Here is a 26,721-nt window from a genome sequence, read left to right on the forward strand (position 1 = left end):
CCACCTATGAAATGTATTCCCGGTGTCGTTATAGGCAAGTTACTAAAGCAAAGAAATTGTAGCCAGAAGTTTACAAAGTTCTGAACGATGTTGTAAATATGAGGTTAATTTATAGAAACAAAAGTATAAAATATAGTAGGATCCTCATGATACTTTGTGAGATGAGGAATAACTGTGGTACTCTTTTGTACCATTTAAATATTTGCTGATTGTCTTATGACAAATCATTTTCCCCCAAATTAAAGATGTGCTAATATTAAGATTTATTTTGGGGGGCGCCTGGGTGGCTCAGTTGGTTAAGCGTCTGCCTTCAGCTCAGGTCATGATCCCAGGGTCCTGGGTTCGAGCCCCGCATCGGGCTCACTGCTCGGCAGGGAGCCTGCTTCTCCCTCTCCCTCTGCCTGCCACTCTATCTGTGCTCTCTCTCTATCTCTCTGTCAAATAAATAAATAAATAAATCTTAAAAAAAAAAATAAATAACTGGTGCATCTGATAACATGTGGCCTCAGCAAGAAACTACAGAAAGACATTCTTATTCCTGCTGTACATTTTTTTTTTTAAAGATTTTATTTATTTATTTGAGAGAGAGAAAGAGACAGAGAGAGAGAGCATGAGAGGGGGGAGGATCAGAGGGAGAAGCAGACCCCCTGCCAAGCAAGGAGCCCGATATGGGACTCGATCCCGGGACTCCAGGATCATGACCCGAGCCGAAGGCAGTCGCCTAACCAACTGAGCCACCCAGGCGCCCTCCTGCTGTACATTTGCACAGAGCTCAATGGCACATACTTCAAGAAGCATATCCGTATCTGATATTATAGCTCTTTCCCAACAGATTTATAGGACGTTAAAGTCACGGGGTGGGGGGACACCTTGTTAACCAGAGACGGTATCATAGAATCATAGATCTAGAAGGGCAATATTTCATACAGGTGTTGACTTGAAGCAGAACTAGGTTTGAATCATTCCCAAAAGATACATTTGCTCTTTAATAATAATAAAAATGATCCAGAGACAATTGTAACTTTCTGTGGTTAGATATTTCAGAAGGTCACAACTAAACTCCTAAAAAGTACTTCCTATTCTTCACCTTTAGTCTGCATATAGTAGCATAAGCATATTTTTGAGGCCATTCATTCAGTAACTTTATAAACAGCATTGGCCATAAAGTTTTGCAATTGTGTCTCCCTTCTCTTGGTCACCTTATTCTTAGTTTGGGGGCAGTGCTTGGTATATTTTTATGTGTTTAAAGGTTACCACCACTTGGGGTGCCTGGGTGGCTCAGTCAATTGAGCCTCCCACTCTTGTTTTTTTTGCCTAGGTCATGATCTCAGGGTCCTGGGATCGAGCCACATACCAGGTTCTGTGCTTTGCAGGAAGTCTGCTTGAGATTCTCTCCCTCTCCCTCCCTGCCCTCCCCTCTCTCTCTTTCTCAAATAAATCTTTATTTTTTTTTTTAAAGATTTTATTTATTTGACAAAGAGAGACACAGCGAGAGAGGGAATACAAGCAAGGGGAGAGGGAGAGGGAGAAGCAGGCTTCCCGCGGAGCAGGGAGCCCGATGCAGGGCTCGATCCCAGGACCCTGGGATCATGAATCGAGCAGAAGGCAGACGCTTAACGACTGAGCCACCCGGGTGCCCCTCAAATAAATCTTAAAAAAAAAAAATTATCACCACTTCTGGCATCCCTGGTACTCATAATGATGGGGATTAATAAATTGTGATAGTAAGAATATTAGACTTGGGGGTGCCTGGGTGGGTCAATTGATGAAGCATCCGACTCTTGATCTCAGCTCAGCTGTTGATGTCAGAGTTGTCAGTTCAAGGCCCACGTTGGACTCCACACTGGGCATGGAGTCTACTTAAAAAGAAAAAAAAAAAGAGAATTTTAGATTTGGAGTCTACAAATCAAATGTGAGTTCTGGCTTAAGATGGTGCTTACAATATTGTGGATGCTCGGTGAATATTTGTTCTCTTGTCCTTTTCTCTGTGAAGCTGGATGATTGACAGACTCTCTGTGAGCAGCAGTTTTCTTACCTACGAAATGGGAGATATGGAAATCATATGAGATGTTTTTTAAAACACTCACTAACCCTATGAAGCATTATGTAATTGTGAATTATTATAAGGAAATGAGAATTTAAAAATATAAGAAAAACTTCTCTGAGGTTGACTCTCAAAGGTCAGAGAGTCAACTTGGACATTGTCTTCCCCCCACCCACTACCAGATTTTGAGTTCAGAGAGATTTTTTTACTTGATAAACACAGACCTCAGGCCAGCCTTTCTTCATTCTGGCCAGCACGGCACTTAGCAGTAATCAATCCCCCAGTGAATTCTAAATGAGGGTCCTGACTTGTGCTGAATTTGCCTTGGAGGTTTTTCAGTACAAAGATTTTTTTAATGTGTTTCATTAGAAGTTATAATGAATTATCGATCAAATATTGCAGATTACTTTGCCCAATGGTGTAAAGAATATACATAGATTTTTCTAAACAGGCTTTTTTTTTTTTTTTTTAATCAGAAGTTAAGAGAACAGCATCATTTTGGCTATTTTATACTAGACTGAGGGGGAAAGCCCATTTAAATACACATTGACTATTTCAAATCTCAGAAAAAAAGTATTTGATTTTAACAATTATAAATACACTTATTTATTTAATTATTTGTGTGTTTGTTTGTTTGAAAGATTTTGCTTCTAAGTAATCTCTACACCCAACATGAGGCTCAAACTCACAACCCTGAGATCAAGAGTCACACACTCCTCTGACTGAGCCAGGTAGGCACCCCTATAAAAATACTTTAGTGTTTCCTTTTCATAAAGGGGCCATGGTTTTGTTCTAGAAGTAAAACTAACACTTTGTTTTATTTCTATTTCTTTTGTCTGAGGGCAATATTTTGGCTGTTCAGCAAGGTCACTGTCCCAACTACCCAGTCTGCTGTTGTCACATGAAAGTAGCTGTAGATAATATGTAAATGTGGGCAGGGCTGTGATCTCATAAAACTTTGTTTAAAAAACAAAAGACCAGCCTACAAGCTCTAGTTTTCTGACTCCTCTTCTATGCTAGTAAGTAAAGACCACCAGAAACAGCTTACTCTTACCCAGAAGAGTAGCAGTACAGAGAGTCCTGTCACAGGGCTGTATCCGATCTCCAGCTAGCCCACAGGAAATCTGATAGTCTTGCCATCCCAAAGGACTTCACACTGGTCTATTACATGGTGACATAATGATTGGAACAAGTGAGAATTCACAAGGATGCTTTATGATTCTCAAGGCATGTGCCAGAGGGTGGAAGATAAACTCTCAATAAGTTCAGGGCTTGCTAATTTGGTCAAGTGCCTAGGAATCCAGTGGTTCAAGGCCTGTCAAGTTATAGGGAGGGAAGGGGGGGAGATTAAATTTCTGCAACTTGCATCCCCTACCACTAAGAAACAATTCCTAACTCATACTGCATATAGTTTCAGAAAGTTACCTGACTACCCTTGAAGGTAATGAGTCAGATATTATTTGTTGGTACTTAGCATCATTTCCATTCCCTTTATGCTCTCCCTTTCATCATAGGAGCTGGATGAATGAGAACTACATTTCCCATAGTCCCTTGTGGGAGTGGTTCCCAATCCAGTTTAGGTTCTGCCAGTGAGATGTATACATGCATGGATTAGAAGGCAGGAGAGAAGTAGGAGCTATTCCTCTTTCTCCTGCAGCGGTGGTGGAAATGTGAACTTAAGACAGGACTTTTTGCATCAATTTCCCTTCCTGCTTTTTATCCCAAGGCTGCAAGGCAACCATGATCACTGATTTCCATCTCTTGCGGTTTTTTTCTGACTTCTGCATGAAAGCAAGGAATTTCAGATTGTTTTAGTGAATCTGGAAGCTGGGGGCAGCTCCCCAACTTTCACTCTGTAGGCCCCATCGAAAGTTCATAAGTACCTATTTCTCTGGCTTTAAATATTTAAATTGGTTTCTACTTTCTTGACTGAGCTTTGACTGCAGACAGAAACAGGATCTAATTCATTTTTGCAGTTTCTATATTACTCAAGAAAAGCTGTTGATGAAGTGCAGCAGGATGACTGAGTAGATCCATCGCACGCATGTTCTAATAATTTTGTCATGAAGCCCTTCATGGCATCATTCTATATCTTATAATGGTGCGGGTCATTATTGTTTGTGCCCAAATCTCAAGCAAATGAGTCCTCCTTAGGGATTAGCACAGCATATTATCACTCCCTGCCATCTGGCAGGCTGATATGAAGAAATAAACAAGATATTAGTTGAGATAAACAGTTTTTGCTGGTTTAATATCATATACCATTTGACCTTAAGTTTTGGGGCCACTTGGGCACTATCTCTTAGTAAATAACTTCAAGAGCACAGATAATAGTAAAATGTTATAAAATAATCAAGAAATGGTGTGCTTTGAATATTTATTATCCTGTTTTTTTTATTAACAGCTTATTGACATATAATTCAACTGAATGCACAATTAAAGTGCAAAATTCAATGGTTTTTAGTATATTTACAGAGTTGTGCAACCATCACCATGATCTAATTTTAGAACATTTTCAATATTCCAAAAAGGAACTCTGTGGAACAGTGCCCCATAGGATTAATGAAGATAAGACTATTGGGAAATTTAAAGTTTATTTTTCAGAGACCTGTTTCTCCCTAATTAGCTATTGTTTCTTTTCAAACCCCACTAACAAACCACTAGCTGTCTCTGCAGAGGCCTGGACTGACACAAATGAAGGTCATTGATATGGTTCCAGCCTATAAATGAGCAAGGCCCTGCATTCCTTACCTGAGATAATGACCCCAAGATCCATCTCAGAGCATGCCCATAGCCCATCTCCTTGTCCTCCAGATGAACTCCTGATGCCAACATTTGCCTCATTTTAAAGTTAAGTCTCCACCCCCAAAATGAACATGGGATGTATGTTACATATATGTTTGCTCAATGCACATGCTCCATCTTTCCTCACCAATAGTATAAATTTTCCTGCCCTTTTCATCAATATGTATGTGATCCCAACTCCTATGACTATAAAAACTTATTCTAATCCTTAGTCGAGTGAGCTACCCTTTTGTCTCCTCATTTGGCTGCCTCTGGAATAAACCCTTTCCTTGCTACACACCCGATATCTCAGTGATTGGCTTTGCTGTGTGTTCTTGGGTTTAGTTGTACCTGTGACTATTCCAAGTTATCACCCTCTCTCTCCCCTCGAGCCGTAGGCAACCACAAATCCACTTTTTGTTTCTATGAATATGCCTAGCCTGAACATCCCTAATTTTCCCACATCCTCAGCAATATTTGTTATTGTCTATCTTTTTGATTATAGCCATCCTAGTGGGTATGAAGTATCTCGTTGTGGTTTTAATTTGCACTTCCTTAATGACCAAATATGTTGAGGATCTTTTCATGTGCTTACTGGCCATTTGTATATCTTTGGTAAAATATCTGTTCAAATCATTTATCTGTCTTTTAATTTGGTTATTTTTAAAAAGTATTATTGAGTCAAAGGTGTTTAAAAAAAAAAAGTCTTCTAGATACAAATCTCTAACCAGATATATGATTTGCAAATATTTTGTCCCATTGTGTGGGCTGTATTTTCACTTTCTTAGTAGTGTCCTTTGAACTTTAAAATTTTGATGCAGTCCAATTTATCTAGTTTTTTATTTTTGTCATTTGGGTTTATGGTGTCATATTTAAGAAATCATTGCCTAACTCAAGGCAAAAAGATGGAATCTTATGTTTTCTTCTAAGAACTTTATACTTACCATCATTTTTAATATAACTTATTTAAATATGTTTCTATAATTTAATTTTTAATAATAGCTGGTCTTATTCACCAGGTCTCAGTTCCAGAAGTTTAACAATTGGCTCTTGCAGTCTGGCGTGAGCCAGCTCCAGCTCATCATTGGTACCAAGAGTGTACAGGGCTGGGTGGACCTAGAATAAAAACATTAGAACCAATAGGAGAAAGAAGCTGCTGGTCACTCACCCAGATCACTCATCCAGGAAAGCAGGGGTGCCCAGGGGAATCTAACCTCACTCCGAAATCTGGTCTTCCTAAAGGCAAGTAGAAAATTAATCTAAGGCTAATCCCATGAGGGACTCAGGTGTGGTTCCAGAAACAGCAGTTAAGAATGGGATTCCTTTGGACTAAATCAGAAGACAAGTTGGGGGCTGGTGGTGGCAGCATTAGATTGATTTATATTCTATAAAACCCAAGAGATTAGCGACCAGGGAAATGAGTTCTAACTGAGAGAAAGAACATTGGTAGGAAATAAATGCGGTAGTGGCTCAAGTCATTAGATGGAACGCAGAGAAAGCTCCCATACTGTCACCAGACAGATCACCAGTCTTTGTGGAGTATGAAAGCAAAGTCAAATGATACTAACTACTCTGGGCTAGACCCATTGACTGGTAAGGAATATGAAAACTTGAGAGAGACAGAGGATACCAGATTTCAGAGTTAGCAAGAACAAAGGATTGAAGGACATCTCGTTCTGGTAGAATATCATTTGAGGTATCTGAATTACTCTCCCCTCACAACACTTTCTCCTTGATCCCTTGCTGCCAAAACCAACTAGAAATATTGGATGAACTATGTAAAAATATCTTTAAATGTTTCACAGAGTTGGCAGAACATTAAGGGATCTATAGAAACAACAAAAAAAGGAAAAGAAAAAGAGTCCTGAAAGACAAATGATCTGTAAAGCTGATGTTCATCCTTATGATCAACCTAAGGGACCTTTGAGTGTACATTTTGCAAATTACACAATACGCAGAAGATAGAAGATACAGCTAAGGAGCTATGCAAGATTGTTCCATAGATTTGAGATTCTAATAGGCAACGCTATCAGTATGAGTGAGCAAGAAATGAATCTATCCTAAAGAAGAAGATCTTGCAAATTTACCTGTCTCAACCTTTGCCCTGGGAGAATGGGGGAAAAAAATTCCCTAAGACTTCATAACCTTAAGCAAGTCCTTATGGGGGTTTGAGGCCAAATTCAAGCTACCTATGTGTAGGGTTGCCAGGTTTACCAAATAAAATAGAGAATGCCCAGTTAAACTTGAATTTCAGATAAACAATGAATAATTTTTTACTATAAGCATGTCCCAAATATTGCACTAGAAAAGAGTGTATAGAAATGAATAGTGGTGGCTTTGAATGCATAACAGAACTTGTACTTAATTTGGTAGGCAATCTTAACTGTATGAGAAATCAGCCTCAAAATCTCATCACAGATAGCAAACCAGCTTTCAGAGTCCATGCTCTTAACCATTCCACTATGCTATGTATGGATGAGGATGCCTATTTACAGAATCCAGTGAATTTTTGGCAAAACATTAGGCACTTGATAAGTATTTGACTATTAGAAAAATTTCAGTATTGCTGATGATTTGAGAAGTACAACTGTAGGGGCACCTGGCTGGCGTAAGTAGGTAGAATGAGCTGACTCTTGATCTCGGGTCATGAGTTCAAGCCCCATGTTGGGAACAGAGCTTACTTTTAAAAAAAAATAGGGGAAGGAAAAAAAAAAGAAAAGCAACTGTAAACATTTGGAAAGTACCAAATGAATAGTAAATTCAATACAGTGAGGGCTTTTGGGGAGCAGATACCTGGCCTTTACACTATCTTTTTTTCTTTAACCTGTAGAACAATCTGATATATTACTAATAAAATTCATTAAAAATCAAACAAGTTTCTCTTAACTTGGTAAGTTTACTTTTGATGTATGCATCAAGAAAATAATACAAATGAAAGGGGAAAAAAGTCCAAGGATATTTGAACTTTCCTATAGTGTTGTCAAAATGATCAAGATTTAGGGACTGGCATAATACCACAAAACATTATACCATAGTGCAAATTATGCTATATATATAAAATATATATATATATAAAATATCTATATATAATAGATATTTTTAAATAGCTATTGGAAAAATATTAAAGAAAAAGGTGGTATAAACTATTGTATATTATTTATATGGAGAAATTATATTTAGAAAATGTACTGTGTTACTACAAAATGATAAAGATTGAAAGTCAGAGGACCTTGGGTTGACACCTTATGATGAGGGGATTTTTGCAGTTTTATTGGTTATAGTTATTTTGGCTTTGTTTCATCATATAGCTAGATCAACAGAAAATAAAAGATATTTTTTTATTTGAAACCACATAATATTTAAGCAAAGGGCTGTTAGGTAGTGAATATATTAAAATAGATGACTATCACTAAGGAAATCCTTTACTGTGTCAGGGAAAAGAGACTCAAGTTTCCTCCAACTCTGATTCTATTTCTTTCCGGCACTTTAAAACTTTTTCTATTTTTTTCATTCCTTATATCATCTAATTGATACAGGATTCAAAGAAAACCACATAATATAATTGCCAACTATACTCTGATGGGCATGCAAATAAGATTAGTCTTGCTAGTGCCATCTTGTGTAATATTGTTTTAAATATCAATTACACAACTGAAAAATGAGGAATACTTATGCCAAGTAAGCAATAAGGTGATTAAATTTGGAAAGATGTGAAATCTGCTAACCCAGGTATTAATATCCTATTAATATAATCTGTTACTATGTTGCTGAAAAAGAATCATAACATGCATTTAAAATGGACAAGGAGAAGTTCAAACATAAACCACATCAATACCTTCAAGCACATTAAGAGGACAGTGAAACCAACAAATAATATTTAGCCCCGATGACCTACAAAGTAGAATCTGACATAGCTTGTAACACTTTCATTTCAGTATTCAGAAGATCTTACCAGAAAGTAACAACAAGAAATCACTAATGCAAAATGGTCTATTGGAAAGCATGATGGTTGACATGATTTATATGATACAAAAAATAGCCAAGAAAACATGTGGTTTTGAGCTAAATCTTATAGGATAAACTATCAGATGAGAAACAAATTCCCAGCACTAATCAAATTCAGGAAGCCTAATTAGAGCTGTTAAGCCTAATCTCACAATTGGCATGTGACCAAAACATGGTCAGAAGTACCAACTGCTTTAGTGTATAAAAATAGAGATTATCTCAAGACCAACAGTATAAGAACATTATTATCTCTAAGTAATGATACAAACTAGTACATTCCTCATAATATTAAATGATCCCATTTCATTTGATTGAAGAAAAAGAATCATGGTCTTGATGAATATATTCTTACGGTGATTATTTCTTATTTTTACCTGGAAAGGAAGAAGTGTAGTAAGTATGTAGTAATTCAGGAAGCTGATGAAATGTATTCAAAGGAAAAAAAAGATTCTGATTGTAATCGCAAAGACAATGAAAGTGTTCTATCCATCATCCCCTAACTCCATACACTCTCCCTGGGTGTCCTCAAACAAACCCATAGTTTCAATGACCACTTGTATGTCTCTAAAACTTCTAAATCACCCAAATTCTTCCTTCAGTGTCTTCTCCTCCCAGCAAATGATTCCACCACCTATTTTCATGACAGCGTTAGAAAGTAATTCCCTTGACACAGCCCCATCCAAAAACTTAACAGAATCCATCTATCCTACCAATCCTTCCTATTTCTCTTATCTAAGATCAATGCCTTCATCTTGTTCTGACGTTATACTCCTAATATTACTTAACCGGTTTTATTCCTTTACTGTATCTCTCTCTACTAGTTCCTTCCCATGGGCATTTAAATGGAATGGAGTTGAATGACACTCCCACCCCTCAAAAGCTAGTGAAACTGCTCAAATTCTGGTGGAACATGAAAGTCCCACCATCCATGTACAATTGCTGCAAATTCTTACGCACTTACAACCATAGGACCCTCCCAGCCTCTAAGCAAGTTGTCCTCCTGTGCTCTGTGTTCCTCAGCCTTCTCTTTGGTTTCTACAATGAAATTGCTCACACTTAAAATTGATGGATTTAATTATTGATTTTACTCAAGATGCCTGAGGCATGAGGAGAAGGGTTGCATTACCCCACACACACTTACTGTCATCTTGCTCCCTCAACTTGCCCCTCTCCATCCTCTCACTTCTCATTCATCCACTTCATTCTGGATTGCTCTGAGAACTCCCAACTCACCCCACTTCTAATGTCTTGGTGCCAACCAATTTTCTCTTTCTCCACATTATTGTTTGCTAAGTTTTGCCAGGGCTTGTCTTGCAATCTCTTAAATCTAGCATTTCCATTTCATTTCTGGGCCAACACCTTAGTTCAAGTCTCTGCCTCTCATTCTTTGATGACTACAGTACCACAGTGAACTAACTAGACTTGGGGCTTTGACTCTCTCTGCCTTCTCCAGTAAATCCTACACAGACATAAGAGATGTGTCTTTCTGAAGCCATCATTCACCATGTCAGTTCCAAGGTCAGAGGTCTTTAGCAAATCCCAATTCTTATGTAATAAAGTCCCGATTGCTTATCCTGGCATTTAAGACCTTCTATAATCTGGTCCCAACCTAATTTTCCAGCCTTATCTCCCAGACCTCTGAACCAGTCAAACTGGTAGACCCACTCTCTCGTACCTACTTGCACAGTCCTGACTTCCAGCTTGGAATGTGTTACCCCCTGTGCTCTAACTCTCTCACTCCACTCATTTTCAGACCTGGTCTCAAATACTACCTCCTCTTCCAAGCTTTCCCTGGCTCTCTCAGGAAATCATTATCCTTTGGACACATTATCTCATTTCTTTTGATCTGTATTAGGGTGACAATTGTCTCTGTTTGCTTAGGACTGAGGGGTTTCCTTGGACATGAGACTTTCAGTGCTAAAACTGAACAGTCCTTGGCAAACCAGGACTGTTGGGCACTCCACCTATAATATATGTGGTGAGAGTTCTTGGGAAGGAAGGGAAGGCAGTGACTTTTGTGGAAACCTGCTGTGGAAATTCAGATGTCAGGGCTGTCAACAAAAAACTCCAGGGAGGGAAAAGGAAGGTGAGGACACTTATTGGCCCTAAGGATAGGCCAGGTGGGGCTGAAACCTTTAGATTAACACATAGCCAAAGGGATCCCATTTCTACAGTTCCCTTCTACACACACACACACACACATTAATTTATTTATATTAAATAAATAATTAACTTTGAAGGAATTAAGAAGAGCAAGGGTGAATACAAAGATACATTCCAAGTAAAGGAGTTTTATCTTTTTTCAATTTTTATTTTTTAAGGATTTATTTATTTATTTTTTTAGAGAGAGAGAGAGAGAGAGTGCACGTGAGCAGGGGGAGGGGGCAGAGGGAAAGGGAGAGAATCCTCAAGCAGACTCCCTGCTAAGCTCGGAGCCTGATGAGGGGGCTTAATCCCAGGATCCTGAGATCATGACTTAAGCTGAAATCAAGAGTCAGACACTCAGCGGACTGAGGCACCCAGGCACCCCCCACAATGAGGAGTTTTAATAAGGAGCTAAGTGGGTGGGAAAAGTACAAATCTTAAAACCAAGAGGAGTATCTAGACGGGTAAACAACCTTTTCCTTTTATTGTTACCTTGGAAACAGAGTAGGAGTTATTCAGTGCTAGGAGAATTAAATACAACCCAGAAGTTAAGGTCAGGCTTTGTGGAGATTTTCTAATGCTAAATTGAAATCCAAGGTGAGTTAGAAAGTTTTGCTAAAATGGCAGCAGATTAGAGAATTTTGTTAGATTTGCAAGATGCACTTGCATTTCAGATCTGATATAGAAGAATATTCAGATCCGTTAAGAAAAGGAAACTGTTGTAATTGTTTCTTCTGTTATAAAAGAAAAGATGAATGAATGAAGATGTATTATATACAGATGAATGGTGAGTAAAGGAAGCATGTATCTGTTAAATGTAGACGCATGTTAAAAGGGATGGAAGGACCAAGAGGTATCTAATAATCATGAGGCATTAGGTGTACATGAGACACCTGTAGACAGGGTACTTGTCTCTGTACCTTTCCAATAGAGCAAGTATGTGTCAGCAGCTTAGGGAACCTCCCAAGTATGGGCCCCCTCGCATGAACCTCAGTGCTTGTCCACATAACACATATAAGCAGAGAAAGCTGATGGAGTAGCAGAGATAGACAGGATGAATGAATATTGCATACTCCAGGAAACACATTTGTATAAAGATTTAATATTCAGCCATTGAAATTATGGTATAAAAGAATATTTAATGACTGTGAAATTAGTCACAATATATTGCAAGGAAAAATGCAGGTTACAAGGCCAGATGCAATATTATTCTATATTTATAAAATATATGCTATAGCACACGTGTGTGTATGTATGTCTATATCTAGAGAGATATACTTCTGCTTGATATGTTATAGTTAATTTTAAATGTTATTCCATGAGTTTTCCTGAATTTAAAAATTGTATAAAACAACACAAGTTACATATATAAATTAGAAATCAGAGGGGCGCCTGGGTGGCTCAGTCGGTTAAGCATCTGCTTTCGGCTCTGGTCATGATCCCAGGGTCCTGGGATACAGCCCCACATTGGGCTCCCTGCTCGGCGGGAAGCCTTCTTCTCCCTCTCCCACTCCCCCTGCTTGTGTTCCCTCTCTTGCTGTGTCTCTCTATGTCAAATAAATAAATAAAATCTTAAAACAAAATTAGAAATTTGAAGTCAGAAATATTTAAAATAATTTAAAATGTTGTTTCTTGACATTTAATTTTTCAGACCTTTTAATTGTGACTGGCTACTGAAATAAATCTATTATTAAATAGGTGTGATGATTTTTTTAAATGTAATAAACGTGGCCTCCCTTTGTCCCCTTTATTATTCTTTTTAATGTAATGAACAGTGATTTCTTAAACAAATGTTATACTCAAACATTAATTTAAAAGCATACATGTTTTATTGTTAAACACACATTTCTCATCCAACAAAATGAAAGGTCCTCCTGAGTTGCCCTGGATGACCAAGGGCCGCAGTTGACTTTCTACTGATAACTGGCTATGTCTTGTGGAACTGTGTGACTTCATTTTCTTTGATAACCATTTGTAGATGTAGTTTATTGGGAGGACCAAAGAAACTTCTAGGACAAAAACTAAAGCAGCAATAACTGTTTTGGTAGAAATGCATGGGGATGAGACCATAACCCAAAAGAGAACCAAGGAGTTGGCCAGATGCATGAGCCAATTCAGCAGCAGGCCCTGAAGGTCAGAGAGGGTGGGAGCCCAGGAGTGTTGTTGCAGCTTGAACTGGAACCCTTCCAATCCAGTTCTCTTGGCACTGTACATCGTCCTCTGGGGAGAAAAAGGCTGTGCGTGTGAACTGCTAAAAGATAAACTGAGTCATATTAAATTTTTAAGAGTTTATTTGAGCAAACATTGTTTTGAAGCTGGTGGCATCTAATCTAGCAGAGAGGACGGAGCTCTGGATGGGGAGCTGTACAAAATGAAAGACTCTTATGAGCAGAAGGGATGGGAACAAGGAGGTTATACTAGGAACAAAAACTGTGTGGATTCTCGCAAGGTTATTTTCCTTGAGGAGGTGGCAGGGATCTATCAGGCAGATTCCTTAACTAGTGCTGATCAGGTGACTCCTGACTGACTGGTTTAAGATTCCATTTCTAGGACAGTTGAAACTATAATTAAGTCTTGGTTTGGTGATGTGGGGCTTGACATAAGTGATTCTGTTTTGGGCCTGTTGTCTTGTTTTTAACAAAAGGAACATGCTATCTCAATGAATTATCTCTCAGAGGTCCAAATAATCTTCTGTGTCACCTTATCCATTGTTAAAAAACAAAATTCAACTGAATACATTTGAAGATCAAATTGACTTTATTCAATGATTCATCAAAGGGGGCAGCATATCACCTAGCAAATAAAAAGGAGCTCTAAATAGGTGAACAAAATGTGAGACTTTTATAGTCAAAAGAGGGCAGGGACAAGGAAAGGGCAGATTACATTATCTTTCTTTGGGGGATAGAAGGGGTCTATCAGGTGGATTACCTCACTAGTGCTGACCAAGAAATTCCAAATTTACTGGTTTAAGATTACTTTACTGAGAGAGGTTGAAATTGTCATTAGGTTAGATATGAAGTGCTGGTTTACTGACGTGACACTTAGCATAAGTGACTCCATTTTGGGTCTGTTGTCTCTGTCTCCGCCTCTCTCTCAACACCGCCAAGCAGAATGTAAAGCACGGGGGAAAACTGGTGTTCTCATTTGCAAGAGATTGTAACCCTGAGGACTGAGACGATCCATGTGGCCAGGTGAACCACCAATCAGCCGAGGTCTGGTGAGGACCAAGAGCTTCCTGGAAAGGAGACTGAACTGGAGGGGCTCAGAGAGGCAAAGGCAGCCTGGAAGATTCATTAGCGATGTCAGACACCATTTAGAACCCCAGATGTGCTTTGGAGGTATTTCACCAGAGTTCTTGCTAGAGCAGGTAGGTTCATTTAGCAATTAACACTCACATGTTAATGTCAGTGTCAGCTGTTTTTTTGCCTTAGGCTGTGAAGCTTTAGGACATTATTACTTATGATACTGTTTCTTTTTTATGAAATTTATTTGGGTGTGTTGCTTTCTTTTTTTGACAAATCTGAGTATTTAAACAGATCTGATGCTTATAAAAGTTTCATTCATTCAACAACTATTCATTGAGTAACCTCTATGCACTTGGAAATACTAAGACTTTGTCTGCTTTCAGGTGGTGACTAGGAAATGTCTGGTAAATAAAGGTTGTTTAATAAGGTTCATTATGCAGATATGAGTTACTCTTCTCTGCTGATAGGATTTCTACCTCTTCCGGAATTGGGGAACATCTTTACAAATGGAAATTTATGTCACCCTCACAAAGTGAAATTTATGCTCTGCTTTTAGCATAAAGGGGGAGGGCAGAATTCTTTCACTGCTGTTTCTCAATTGCTCCCAGCCCCAAATCTTGATGTCCAAGTGACATCTTTTGGGGTGGCATATTCTTTTTTTTTTTTTTTTTAAAGATTTTATTTATTTATTTGACAGAGAGACACAGCGAGAGAGGGAACACAAGCAGGGGGAGTGGGAGAGAGAGAAGCAGGCTCTCCGCTGAGCAGGGAGCCCGATGTGGGGCTCGATCCCAGGACCCTGGGATCATGACCGGAGCTGAAGGCAGACGCTTAACGACTGAGCCACCCAGGCGCCCCTGGGGTGGCATATTCTTATCCCCTTCAATATAGGCGTGGGTTACTTTTTTTTTTTTTTTTTTTTTTGCAGCTTTTAGTTTATTACTTATTGCAGAAACTCATGTTTCTTTCTCTGTTATTAGGTGATCAGTTCCTTAAGAAAAAGACCTGTCTTATTCACCTGTACAACCTCAGGGCAGTGAATGTTAGGGGAACCCGTTGTACCTCTCTAATCAGTCCATAATTGCTATGAGTGTGCAAATCATATACTCAACTTGCTAGAATCATTTTAGAATCAGAGTAACAAGCTTTATTACTTCCTGTGCATGGTCTTTACGTCAACTATCGTGGTTGTGCCAAGGTCGTCTTTGCTTCCATTCCTATTCTAGGATGCATTCAAGATCAGTCAAGCGGCATTTGCGAAATAGGCTACGTTAATTTGAGGGGTGCACCTAATTCTTCTTACTGCATGGCTTCTTTGCACTTAAAAGTCCAGTAGAATTCTGTTCCAAGGTCAGCCCCCCCAATTAAGTAAATTGCTTTTTCTCCCATTTTACTCGTACCAGTGCTTTAATCTGCAAAAAATCAATTAGCTGGTTTCCATTTCTAGGCAGAAAACCACTGTTAAAAATTCGAGACTTTGCCACAATTTGCCTTTTTTTTAAAAAAAAAGCAAAGTAAATAAGACATTTAATTATACAGACGGACATGGTCTCATTCTTGTACATCTCGCTCTTTCCAAATATTTTGTAATCCGAACTATTTTGGAAGCTCTTTGCAAAACTAATCACACGGATCCTTAGAAGACCGCGGGCCATGGAATGCTTGCAGGCAGGTCCCAATCTCACCCTAATCTCAAAGCGTGGGGCGGGAAAGGCCGCGCCACGGGAAGTGACTGAGGGCTGCCAAAGGCCGCAGGAGGCCTCCCGGTCGGGAGCGCAGCTGGGGACGGAGCGCCGCGAGGCAGAGAAGCGCCCCCAGCTCTCCGCCGCGCCCGTCGCGGCGCCCCCTCTGCCCTCCCCGCGCGGGGCTCGCGTCGGACGCCCCAATCCGGGTACCACCGGCTAATTAGCCGGCCCCTTCCGCCGCTGCCCGGCGCCCGGTCTGGCCATGCAGCTCCCGCGGGCCCTGCGGCTCTCGGGCCTCGGCGCCTCCGCCCGCCTGCTCGCCGCGGCCCGAGCCCCCCGCGCCGCCCCCCGCGGCCACCGCCCCCCGCCCCGGCCGTGCGCCCCGCCCGCGCGCCCCCGGCCCCGCCCCGGTCTCCGCCTCCGCCTCGCGCCCACCTCTGGGCCGCAGCGCTTGGCAGCCGCCGCCACCGCCAACCCAGACGCGCTGTCCGCTAGCGCCGCCGCCATGGAGCGCCCCGGAGCCGGTGAGCCCGGGCTGCCGAGCGGGCCGGGTGGGGCGGCCGGAGCCGGGGGCCGTGGGTCCCCGCTCAGCGCTCAGCCTCGGGGAGGGCCGGGCCTCGCCGCCCCGCCGGCGTCCCCAGCGCGGGGAGCGCGACCTCACGTCCTCCGCGCTCGGGGTCTCCTCTCCGTCAGTGCCGGCGGGACTCCGGGCCGCGCCGAGGAGCCTAGTGCAACCCGGCGTCCTTCGAGCTGCTTGGAACCCAGCGTTCCAGTGCGCGCGCTCTTGGTGTGGCGGGAGGCGAGGGGTGCAGACCTGCCCCAAGTTTCACTTTTGTTTCCCCCTTTCTGATCTTGTGACCTTCAGTTCCAATTTCAAGCCCCCCCCCCCCATGGTGTTTGTGTGGTCAGTGAAACCCAGAAAAGTCTCGGTTTTCGTTGTCTAACCCAGACCTTAAAGGTCTGAGCCACCGCGCTGTTTCATTTAGGATTTTATTCTAGGTGTGGAAATGACCTCTTTTAAACTGGCGCCAAATCTGTAGTAGGGTCCAGAATTCATTTCCAGTTTAGGTCAGCATTATTGTGAACGGAACTTTGTGGGTGGAGCTAGTGAGGGGTTGGACTTGGGGTGAAAGAGACCAAAAACCAATTAGAGAAAAGACGCTCATCTGCGAGACACTTCTTGTAGTATAAACGCATAAAAAGAGAAAGAGCCTCAAAATGTTAAAATGTGTTACATGATAGCCGTTAACGAATAGAAATAGGTGTACAATCATTATGGGAATGATTAAGACTCGTGGGTGGGTGCGGAGGGCGTAGAGAGTGGGTGGGGGATTATCAGGGAGAAAGGAGACCCACACCCTGGCTCTGTGCTTCATGTGTGGCCTTGGGCCTTGAAGTTCAGGATACTGGTAGCATTATCTGGGTCTTTTTCCTTACTCATACTTGGTTGGCAAAGCTTAAGATGTTTTTGGAGTTTACTGTCTCCCTATGTTCCTTTTCACCCAGTATTAAGTCCATTTCTTTCTAGTAGTGGATTGTATTTTTGTTCTCTTTTTATGAAGAGGAAACCAAAGCTGACTTGTTGATTATCACACAGCTCAACACTTATCTAGATGTAAGATGCTGCTATTTTTAGTGGCTAGGCCCTCACTAGCATGGACGGCAGTGACCCTTTCCATTGGTTCTTGGGGAGCATACCTCCCAGATATACCTAGTAGAGTGAACAGAAGAGTCTTGCTTAATGAAGTCACATTTTATTATCCAAATAGGAAGCTTGCATTTTGTGTGACAGAAAGCAAAACTGTCCTTTTTTCGTCTGTTGGCCTGTCTTTAAAGTCATTTGCTGAAGTGCACATATATTTGAATAGTAGTGTATACTTAATGTACGGTTTTATAATATATTTTAAATGCATTAATTCTTTTTATAAAAGTAATATTCTATTTAAAATATTGGAATAGGGGCGCCTGGGTGGCTCAGTCGTTAAGCGTCTGCCTTTGGCTCAGGTCATGATCCCAGGGTCCTGGGATCAAGCCCCACATAGGGCTCTCTGCTCAGCGGGAAGCCTGCTTCTCCCTCTCCCACTCTCCCTGCTTGTGTTCCCTCTCTCGCTGTGTCTCTCTGTCAAATAAATAAATAAATAAAATATTGGAATAACAGAATGAGGAAGAATACAAATATTTTGAGTACAGCTAGGTCAGCATTAGAAATAATTTATATCCTTTAGACTTTGTCTATATAATTGTAATGACAGAAGATATGCAATGTTGTATTTGCTTTTTAAAAAGTCAGTATTTGTTATAAACTTTTTTCGGTTGTTGCAGTCTTTATAGCCATTATTCGTAGTTGTCATTAGAGTGAATATGCTTCATTTATTTCTCTGTTACTGGGCATTTAAGTTGTTCCACTTTCCTTTAAACAAAGCTGTGGTGAGTCTGGGTCAGCATATGTGATAGATACAGATATGTTAGTAAGAAGAACATTTTCATAGCTTCAGAGTGTTTTCTGAAAGCATTCCCTCACTGTACAGCTCCATAAACTACGGATGTTGAGAGGCAGTGGGGTGTGTGGCCAGAAAAAGAAGTTTTGACAGTAGAGTGACAGGATTCAGATTCCAACCCCAAACTTAGCTGTAACCTCGGGCAAGTTACTTAATTGGCTAGTCTGTAAAATCAGTAAGTTAATAGTACCTCCCTGATAGCATGGTTGTATGGATTCAATGAGTCATTATCTATACCGTGCTTCCAGCTCTGCCTACTGTTACTACATACTTAAGTGTTAGCTGTCGTTTTATTTGGATTTGTGCAGAAGATAGAATTTTATTTTGACTCTAGTTAGACCACATTTTTAGTACTCAAAATGACCATTTTATGGTTTAAATGCTTTATTTAAGAGTCCGTTATTTTAAGGCAGTTTTTCAAAAGCAACATACTTCCAGCTTCTGTAGAAAGAAAGTGCAGTTACGATGGATGTCTTTCAATCCCGTCTGTCACCTTCGCCCAAACAGTGGAGCTTAGAGAACTGGAGGAAGGCTTCCAGATTTGAACTCTGTTGAGAAACATTGTGCTAGAGAATGACCAGCGATTTTTGAAGAGTGATTTGGGAGTGGCATTCTCTTTTTTCTGAGTTAATAATTCATACCTACAAAATTGTTTCTATTATTCTGTAGTTTCATGGGACAAAGTTTGTATTTCAAGTTCTAGACTGTTGATTTTGACATAACATTGCATTCAAGAGTTTATATATGTTTTATTTGACAAGATGGAGAATGATACTGAGCAAGTACTAATATCCTTCACCTTTTATTTTTATGTCAAATGGGATAATAGTACCTTTCCTTCATCATCCTGTGAAAATGAGAATCTGTGATGTGCTGAAGCTGCCATTTAAACACCAGGAATGAGTTTTCTTGGGCATTGGCATAGCTGTACTACAGTGTAACTTGAGTGATTATTAACCACTCTCAAATGTGTGCTTACCTGTATCCAGTCATGCAGTACAAATGTATTGATCACCAGCTGTGAGCTGAACACTGTACTAGGCATTGAGGAATCAAATGAAGATAAGACGTGGCACTTAAGGAACTTAGACTAGGGAGGCCGTACTTATCGATGGGGGTGTAATTATGAAAAGTGCCCCCTTTCACTTTCACAGGTGTCCCAGTTTGGGTGGTAGATTATATGATCTCTGTAACTTAGTGTCTGATGGAGAAGAGTGACAAATGGACGCCTGCATGTATTTGTCCTGTGACTGGAGGAAGCACTAGGTCCTGGGAAGGAGATGGTATTGCCTAACTCAGCCCTGAGCTGGGAATCAGGAAAGTTTTCCCTAACAGGAAACATCTGATCTGAGTTTTTACTTTTAAGTTGATTATTCTCAACTCTTAACATAATCTCTTGGTCTGGTGAAGATTGAAGTTCGGAAGAAATGAAGGGGGATCTTTGGGAGCAGTGGTTTTCCGACTTCCATTGCTCATTAGAATCACCCTGTGAGGCTTCAAGAAAATACCTGCAGCTACTCTGATGTCCAGAGATTCCAATTTGATAGGCCTGGAGTGGGACCCAGACACTGGTAATTTTAAAAAGCTCCAGGTGATTCTAAAGTGCAGCCAGGATTTAGAATTTTTTAACCAGGACAACGATGTCATCTAGAAGAGGAGATACGTAGTGGGGCCTGGAGAGTTTCTATGAATTGCCTGGGATCACACAGTTAGTGAGGTGGCAGCACACAACACTAGAATATCTGCCTCCTCATTTCTGGTACCAAACCCTTTCTCTTATAAGGCCAGCTTGCCTTGCATCATTATCCAAATGCCACTGTTGTCACCAGTGACCATTGTCCCTTCCTGATTCTGCTTTTGGTATAGCCAGAGTGATCCACAGAGCACTTGTTCTCTAACTATTGGTTAATGGAGCTCAAGATAAACTAAAAGTATTTCAATAACTTTTTTCATTTAAAAAATGACAAGATTTAATTCATCATGCCGTTCAAGTCTTCCTTTTGCCTTCACAGTATGTGGTTAGAGCACAGAAGTCAGCCTCGTAGGCCATTCCGCGTATTGCCAGGAATCCAGTATGTTTCTGAGGGGCATGGGGACTTGAGAGCTACAATTGAAATGCCAGTGTTAATGGGCCAGTTTCATATCACTGAGTTCTTTTTTTCCTCCCAGCTTTATTGAGATGTAATTGACAAATAAAACTGTATATATGTAAAGTGTACAGTGTGATGATTTTTTATAAGTATATATTATGAGATGATTGCCACAGTCAAGTTAATGAACATCCATCACCTCACATAGTTACTTTTTTTTTTTTTGGTGAGAATGCTGAAGGTCTACTTTCTCAGCACATTTCAGGTATATAGTACAGTATTAATTACAGTAACCATGCTGTACATTAGATCTTCAGAATCTAAGTTCTTAGATTAAGAATACAATAGAGAAAAACAAAAGTTGGGTTTATTTCATTTTGTTCTGATTTTCATTCGGCTCTGTGCATATTTAACTGCCCAAATACTCTTTGTTGCTACCTTTTCAAGTGTAGGCTTCATGGTCAGTGATGATTCTTTATGAGTAGCTGCATGTGCCCAAAGGTACAAGATATGTATTGATGTATTTTGTTTAGGTATAAACTGCATTTATATTTTTCAGTGCAGACATAAAAATAGAGAGGAAACATTTACTTGTTTTCACATATTTCAAATAGTTGTAAGTCTGTGATTAGGCTCATAGTAAACTAATATTTGTTGAACACTGTTTGCCAGACACTCATACTTGATAAATAAATAGTATCATTATTAAGAATGTACTATTACTTTTTTTCTTTGTTTTGGTATCAAACATGACTATATATAAATCTTTTTGTTGTATTTTTTTTGCTTTTATCTAGAAAATGTGCGTGTGCATGTGTGTGGTGTGTGTGAGAATAGAGATCACTCAAATTGCAATAAAAATTTAGATTTTTTGGTATACATGTTTACTCTTACTTTTCATGATAGTTATTATGTTGTATGTTGTAAGCCATATTCTTAATGGAATGTGGTTTATGTATTATATTTGGAAATAGAGGGTTACAACAACAGAAAGAATTAAATGACTTCATTAATATCTTTAATGGTAAATTAGTCTTTAGTAAATACATAGGGTAAAAATTATACAATTACCCCAAGATTTTGTTCAGTCCTAGTTCAGACAACATTTGTGTTCTGTCAATAAAAGCATGGAAAATAATGGTACTGGGACGACCACCTACTGATACATTTAGCAGTTTTATCAGTTTAAACAGACACCCTCTTTCCCTTAACCTCCACCCAAGGTATATGATTGTTCCACCCATAACTAGAAAACAGAGACCAAATGTGAAATGTGGCTTTAATATTAACAAATGTCTTTAATATTAGCAAATAGTTCAGGGCTGTCAGGAGAACTATAAAATCTTTTGCTTTTTAATCATTGAATTTCTAGGAAAGCATATTTAGAACCATGCATATTTGGAGCCATGAATTTCCAATGTTAATAGAATAATGGAGAGAAAAAATTTAAAAGTCTTTATTGAAAAAAATAAAGGTCAGAACTTGTACAAATGAAAACACATACATGATATTGTTAAAAATGTGAAGGAGACTGACAGAACTTTGTTGATTTGTTTTCAAAAGTATGTGGAAAAAATGTAGTTTTAGAGTTAAGAAAATAGCTATAAAAGATCTTAGGGATTGTTGATTAACTCAGTGTTCATCTAACCCCAAGTTGAATACTGTGCTTCAGAAAATTATTAAAGCTGTTTTACATAAAAGTGCATTTATAGAAATGTAGAATATGGTATAAATAATGTTTATATAGCTTTACAATATATTGGAATACAAGTATCATTTCTCAACAGATGTTAATTTATATTGAATTTGGTTGACTTGTTTTAGTTTAGGATATAATTTTAAAAAATAAGTTAAATAATACATTTTTCTTTTTGATAAAGGAGGAATAAATTCCAGTGAGTGTGAAAACGTATCAAGAGAAAAAGAAACGTCAGAAGAATTTGAAGCTAATGCTATGGATTCTCTGATAGACATGCCATTTGCCACTATAGATATTAAAGATTGTGGAAGTAAGTACTGAAAATGAGACAGATTTGCCTATTATCCAGGTTACTTGTGAATAGAAACAGGGAAAAACACCAGTGTATTCTACAAATGCTTATTGACTATATACTCTGTGCCACTTACTTTGCAGGCTTATGAAGAACCTTGCTATGATTTGATATAGTTTTATCTTGAATGGGGTTCTATAACTGGGGGATCCATAAGAAATTAGTTTGGTCTCCCCCAGTGTGGAGTGCTGCCTTGCAAGGAACATACCACCAGTCCCACTCCTGCCTCCATGGATCTAGACTCTGTCTTTTTGGGGTCCTCATTTACTCTCAGTGTTTAGCTTGCATTTTGAGCAATGAAGCCTGGTGGTAGTTTGAAAAAAAAAAATTAGTTCCATCTCTTCATCTAAGAAAAAGATGAGACTCAGAGAAGTTAATTAGCTAAATTCACATAATTGAAAAGACTATTTAGGGGCGCCTGGGTGGCTCGGTTGAGTGTCAGACTCTTGGTTTTGGCTCAGGTCATGATCCCATGGTTGTGGGATCAAGCCTCCCTTTGGGCTCTGCTCTTGGTGGAATCTGCTTGAGATTCTGTCTCTCCCTCTCCATCTGCCCTTCCCCCCCTTTTTTGTGCGTGTGCTCTCTCTCTCAAATAAATAAATCTTTTTTTTTTTTTTAAGAAAAGAATTACCTACAGAATCTGTGATTTCTGATTCTTTAGTCCTTTCTTTGAACAGCTATAATCTCATGAGACGAATGCTGTACATGATGCTGTGGGCTTACATGGGGCGAGGCTGTATCAGAGAGGCATGTAGCCTGGATGTGGGGGTAGTGGGTGTCCTGGAAAGCCTTCGTGGGGGTTTGATAGGAGTGAATGCCTGGTGGATAAGTATGAGCTCTCCAAGGTTCTTTCCTCTATACTAACTGTCCTGGTACTTAACTGATTCTCTGGATTTTCTATGGAGTGATGGACAAGTACAGATTCCTCTTTTATTTTGAGCAAATAAAATGAATATATCTAAAAAATGCAGTCACTTCTTTCTGATTTCATCACTTTCTCTAACTTGGGTATAAAATAAAGAAGAATTTTCCTGAATAACCGTGCCTACATGCCTGTGATGGGCATCTCCCATCCACCCTTCCTGCCCCTGAGCCCCATTCTAATCTGAATCATTCCCATTGGAGTGCTCTAAAACTTGTTCACCATGCCAGCTCTAGGTACTTGGGACTTAACACACCTGACACAGAGCTTATCTGTTTGAATAAACAGCTTCTACTTGGGACTGACAGTGAACTACTGCAAGAATCCCAGAGAGCAAACACTATTTCCGAAGCTGCTGTATTTTATCTCCACTGGTGGGGAGAAACAATGGCCACTGGGACCAGAAAGAAGGAAGGGGATGTGTTTGTGGCTCTGCACTCCATTCTTGTTCTGAATGGTCTAGCTCCTTCTTCAGAGGTTGGGCATTGGGAAGATTGGCCAGTCGTTTATACAAGAAGATCTTTTCTCTGTGGTATAGGTTATATTTATTACTAAAGAGGTGTTGTCTGTGTAAGTTAGGAGCTCAGGTCAGTCCGCACAAATCCATTTTTAGCTGTATAGCGTTGTACTACTTTTCAATAGTTCAGTCTTTGTGAATAAGAGGTCTTTGTGGATTAGTTTAGACTCCAAACCACCATGTACCATATTATTTTTGTGGGAAGATAGATTTCAAATTCTGAGCTCCACTTTACACACAGTCAGTGTGGTATGAGAAAAACAGAAAACTTGTGTTCTGAGTTTTGGTTATTTCATTTTCTACTCGTATAACCTTGGACACTTAAACTGTATGAGCTGGGCTTTTCAACTGTGAACTGTGGGTAAGTTCCTCTTGTTTACCTCACAGTGTTGCTGTACACATCAGAGTAGGTAATGTGTGTAAGAGGGCAATTAAAATGTAAAACAATGCACAAATGCTATTTACAAAAGCTTTGAAACATATCCCTCAGTTATTTGGGGGCAACTTGTTCTCCTTTTTATAATAACATTTACTAAGACACTAGAAACAAATACTAAAATTCTTTGCAAACTTGAAATGACTCGTTTTTGTGAAAGGAGATTTTTATAGAAATGCACAGAAACTGGGAGTTTTGTTGTCAACTCTTAAGATAGACGGGGTAATAGTGTTTGTATCCAAAACACAGGAAAACTGGTTTGTGGCTTGAATGGACTTAATGTGGCTTTCTCTTACATTTAGTAACATGGAAATTTAATCAATTTACTGGACTGTGGTAGACAACAACGTTAAAATTCTCAAGTTGCTGGTTGTTGCCTTTGGTTCTTTCAGTTTCCTTTGGTGGGTGGAAATTGTGAGTTTACTGCCAAGAAATTCTTGCTGATAGAAACTCTGGCAGAGCGATGAGGAAAGTACTGCTAACAAGAACATCGTGGGAAGGAGAATCCTTGCCAGTAAGAAAACTCCTCCCCAAATGCTTGGTTCAGAGTGTCTTCATTGCCAACTGTGGTACCTTTAGTGTGGGTGCTGTCATGATTAGGTGTCTTGTGGTTTGGTTGGCTGAAATGGGTCTTTACGTTTTTTGTTAGTTTTGTTTTCGAGAAGAGACTGTTTTACTAGAATTATACGGTAGAATATAAAATGTATTCAGGGTGCCTGGCTGGCTCAGTTGGTTAAGCATCTGACTGACTCCTAATCTCAGCTCAGGTCTTGATCTCAGGGTCACGAGTTCAAGCCCCACATTGGGCTCCATGCCCAGTGTGGAGCCTACTTAAAAAGAAGAATATAAAATGTATTAGAATATTATGTTGAATTAAATATAAGTTGTATTAGAATTATATATACTATAATATAAATATACACATTGGAAATAAAATATCCAAATTTATGTGCGAAAGAAAATCTTTTAGAAATGTTGAAGAAGCAATAGAACCTGAGCCACATGTTCTGGCTTTATAGGTTGAACATGTTCTGGGAGAAAATATAACATTAATGAGTTGTTGACCTGGGCCTGGATGGGTCTGTTCTTTTTACAAGGTGGAAGTGTCATATATAGAAACCCAGTAAATCATCTAGAGAATGCTTAGAGTTGCTGTTAGTCTTGCCTCTGAAAGTTGAACAAGAGTTTACAATGAAGAGCCATTCTGTTGCTGGTAGGAATAACTTAGTGTACTTCCCATGGAGTATAAATCTGTGGAGAGCTTTAGTTTAATTGACTCAGTTCTCTCGAGAGAATCATAGTTCGTAACTATCAAGCTACATTTAAATCAAGATTGAAAATAAAATATTTGAGTGTTGTTTTTTTTTCTTTAGTCCTGTGTCTTTCATAAGTGTGGAATTCGGGTCTTATATCAAAGTTATAATTCTTATTTTACCTCATACAGAATTCTAACCTTGTAATTATTAGAGATTTTAAAGATATGGGAGATTATTATTTTGTTACTTATTTATTAACTAATACCATTAAGTTGTATTTTTTAAAAAAGTACTTTAACTTTTAAGTATTTTAAAATATCAAATGAAACCTGCCTTTCCCTAAAAGATTTTTTTTTAATAGAAAAATGTATCAAATAAAGATTGAATGTCAATATCTGGTACAGTAAGTGATTATCCTGAGTGAATTTTAACTTATTTTTTTTTAAAGATTTATTTATTTGAGAGAGAGAGTGCACATGCACGAGTGGGGGAAGGGCAGAGGGAGAGGGAGAGAGAGAATCCCAAGCAGACTCCCTACTGAGCATGATGCCTGATGCAGGGCTTGATCTCGCAACCTTGAGATCGTAACTTGAGTCTTGAAATCAAGAGTTGAATGCTTAACCTGCTGAGCCACCCAGGTGCCCCTCCTTTTTTTTCTTTTTTTTTTTTTTTTAAGGAATCTCTACACCCAGCATGGGGCTTGAACCCACGACTCCTGAGATCAAGAGTTGCATGCTCTACTGACTGAGCCAGCCAGGCACCCCCCTGAATCAATTTTTAAAAAGGTTGAAGTAGGGGCGCCCGGCTGGCTCAGTCAGAAGAGCATGTGACTCTTGATCTCAGGGTCATGGGTTTCAGCCCTATGTTGGGTGTACAGATTACTAAAAAAATAAACTTAAAAAAAAAGGTAAATTACGTTCTGTGTCATCTCTGATTGGGGAAGCATGGAGTACATATTCCAGATTTTTATGAAGGGGCTTAAGGCAAATATTTGTCTCAGTACAAAGGTTTTACATCTTTTTCCTTTAAACACACACACACAC

General features: G+C 39.5%; 2 protein-coding genes across 5 annotated transcripts in view; one reads left to right on the plus strand and one right to left on the minus strand.

Moving 5' to 3' along the window:
* Positions 1 to 26,721, minus strand: part of EPB41L2 (erythrocyte membrane protein band 4.1 like 2) — a 382,553-nt gene that overhangs the window by 212,120 nt on the left and 143,712 nt on the right. The window lies entirely within an intron of this gene.
* The window catches only part of AKAP7 (A-kinase anchoring protein 7), a 143,007-nt gene continuing 132,553 nt past the window's right edge, over positions 16,268 to 26,721 (plus strand). The window contains exons 1-2 of one of the 4 annotated variants that reach the window (XM_081829013.1): positions 16,268 to 16,432; positions 22,377 to 22,505. In XM_081829013.1, the coding sequence (XP_081685139.1) occupies positions 16,414 to 16,432; positions 22,377 to 22,505 (148 nt within the window). In that variant the 5' untranslated portion in view covers positions 16,268 to 16,413. The remainder of the gene's footprint in view (positions 16,433 to 22,376; positions 22,506 to 26,721) is intronic. The other 3 variants (XM_081829015.1, XM_081829014.1, XM_081829016.1) reach the window with 3 other exon arrangements.

The sequence above is a fragment of the Leptonychotes weddellii genome, chromosome 8 (assembly GCF_054177405.1).
Source record: "Leptonychotes weddellii isolate Sample4059 chromosome 8, ASM5417740v2, whole genome shotgun sequence".
NCBI classification, from domain to species: Eukaryota; Metazoa; Chordata; class Mammalia; order Carnivora; family Phocidae; genus Leptonychotes; species Leptonychotes weddellii.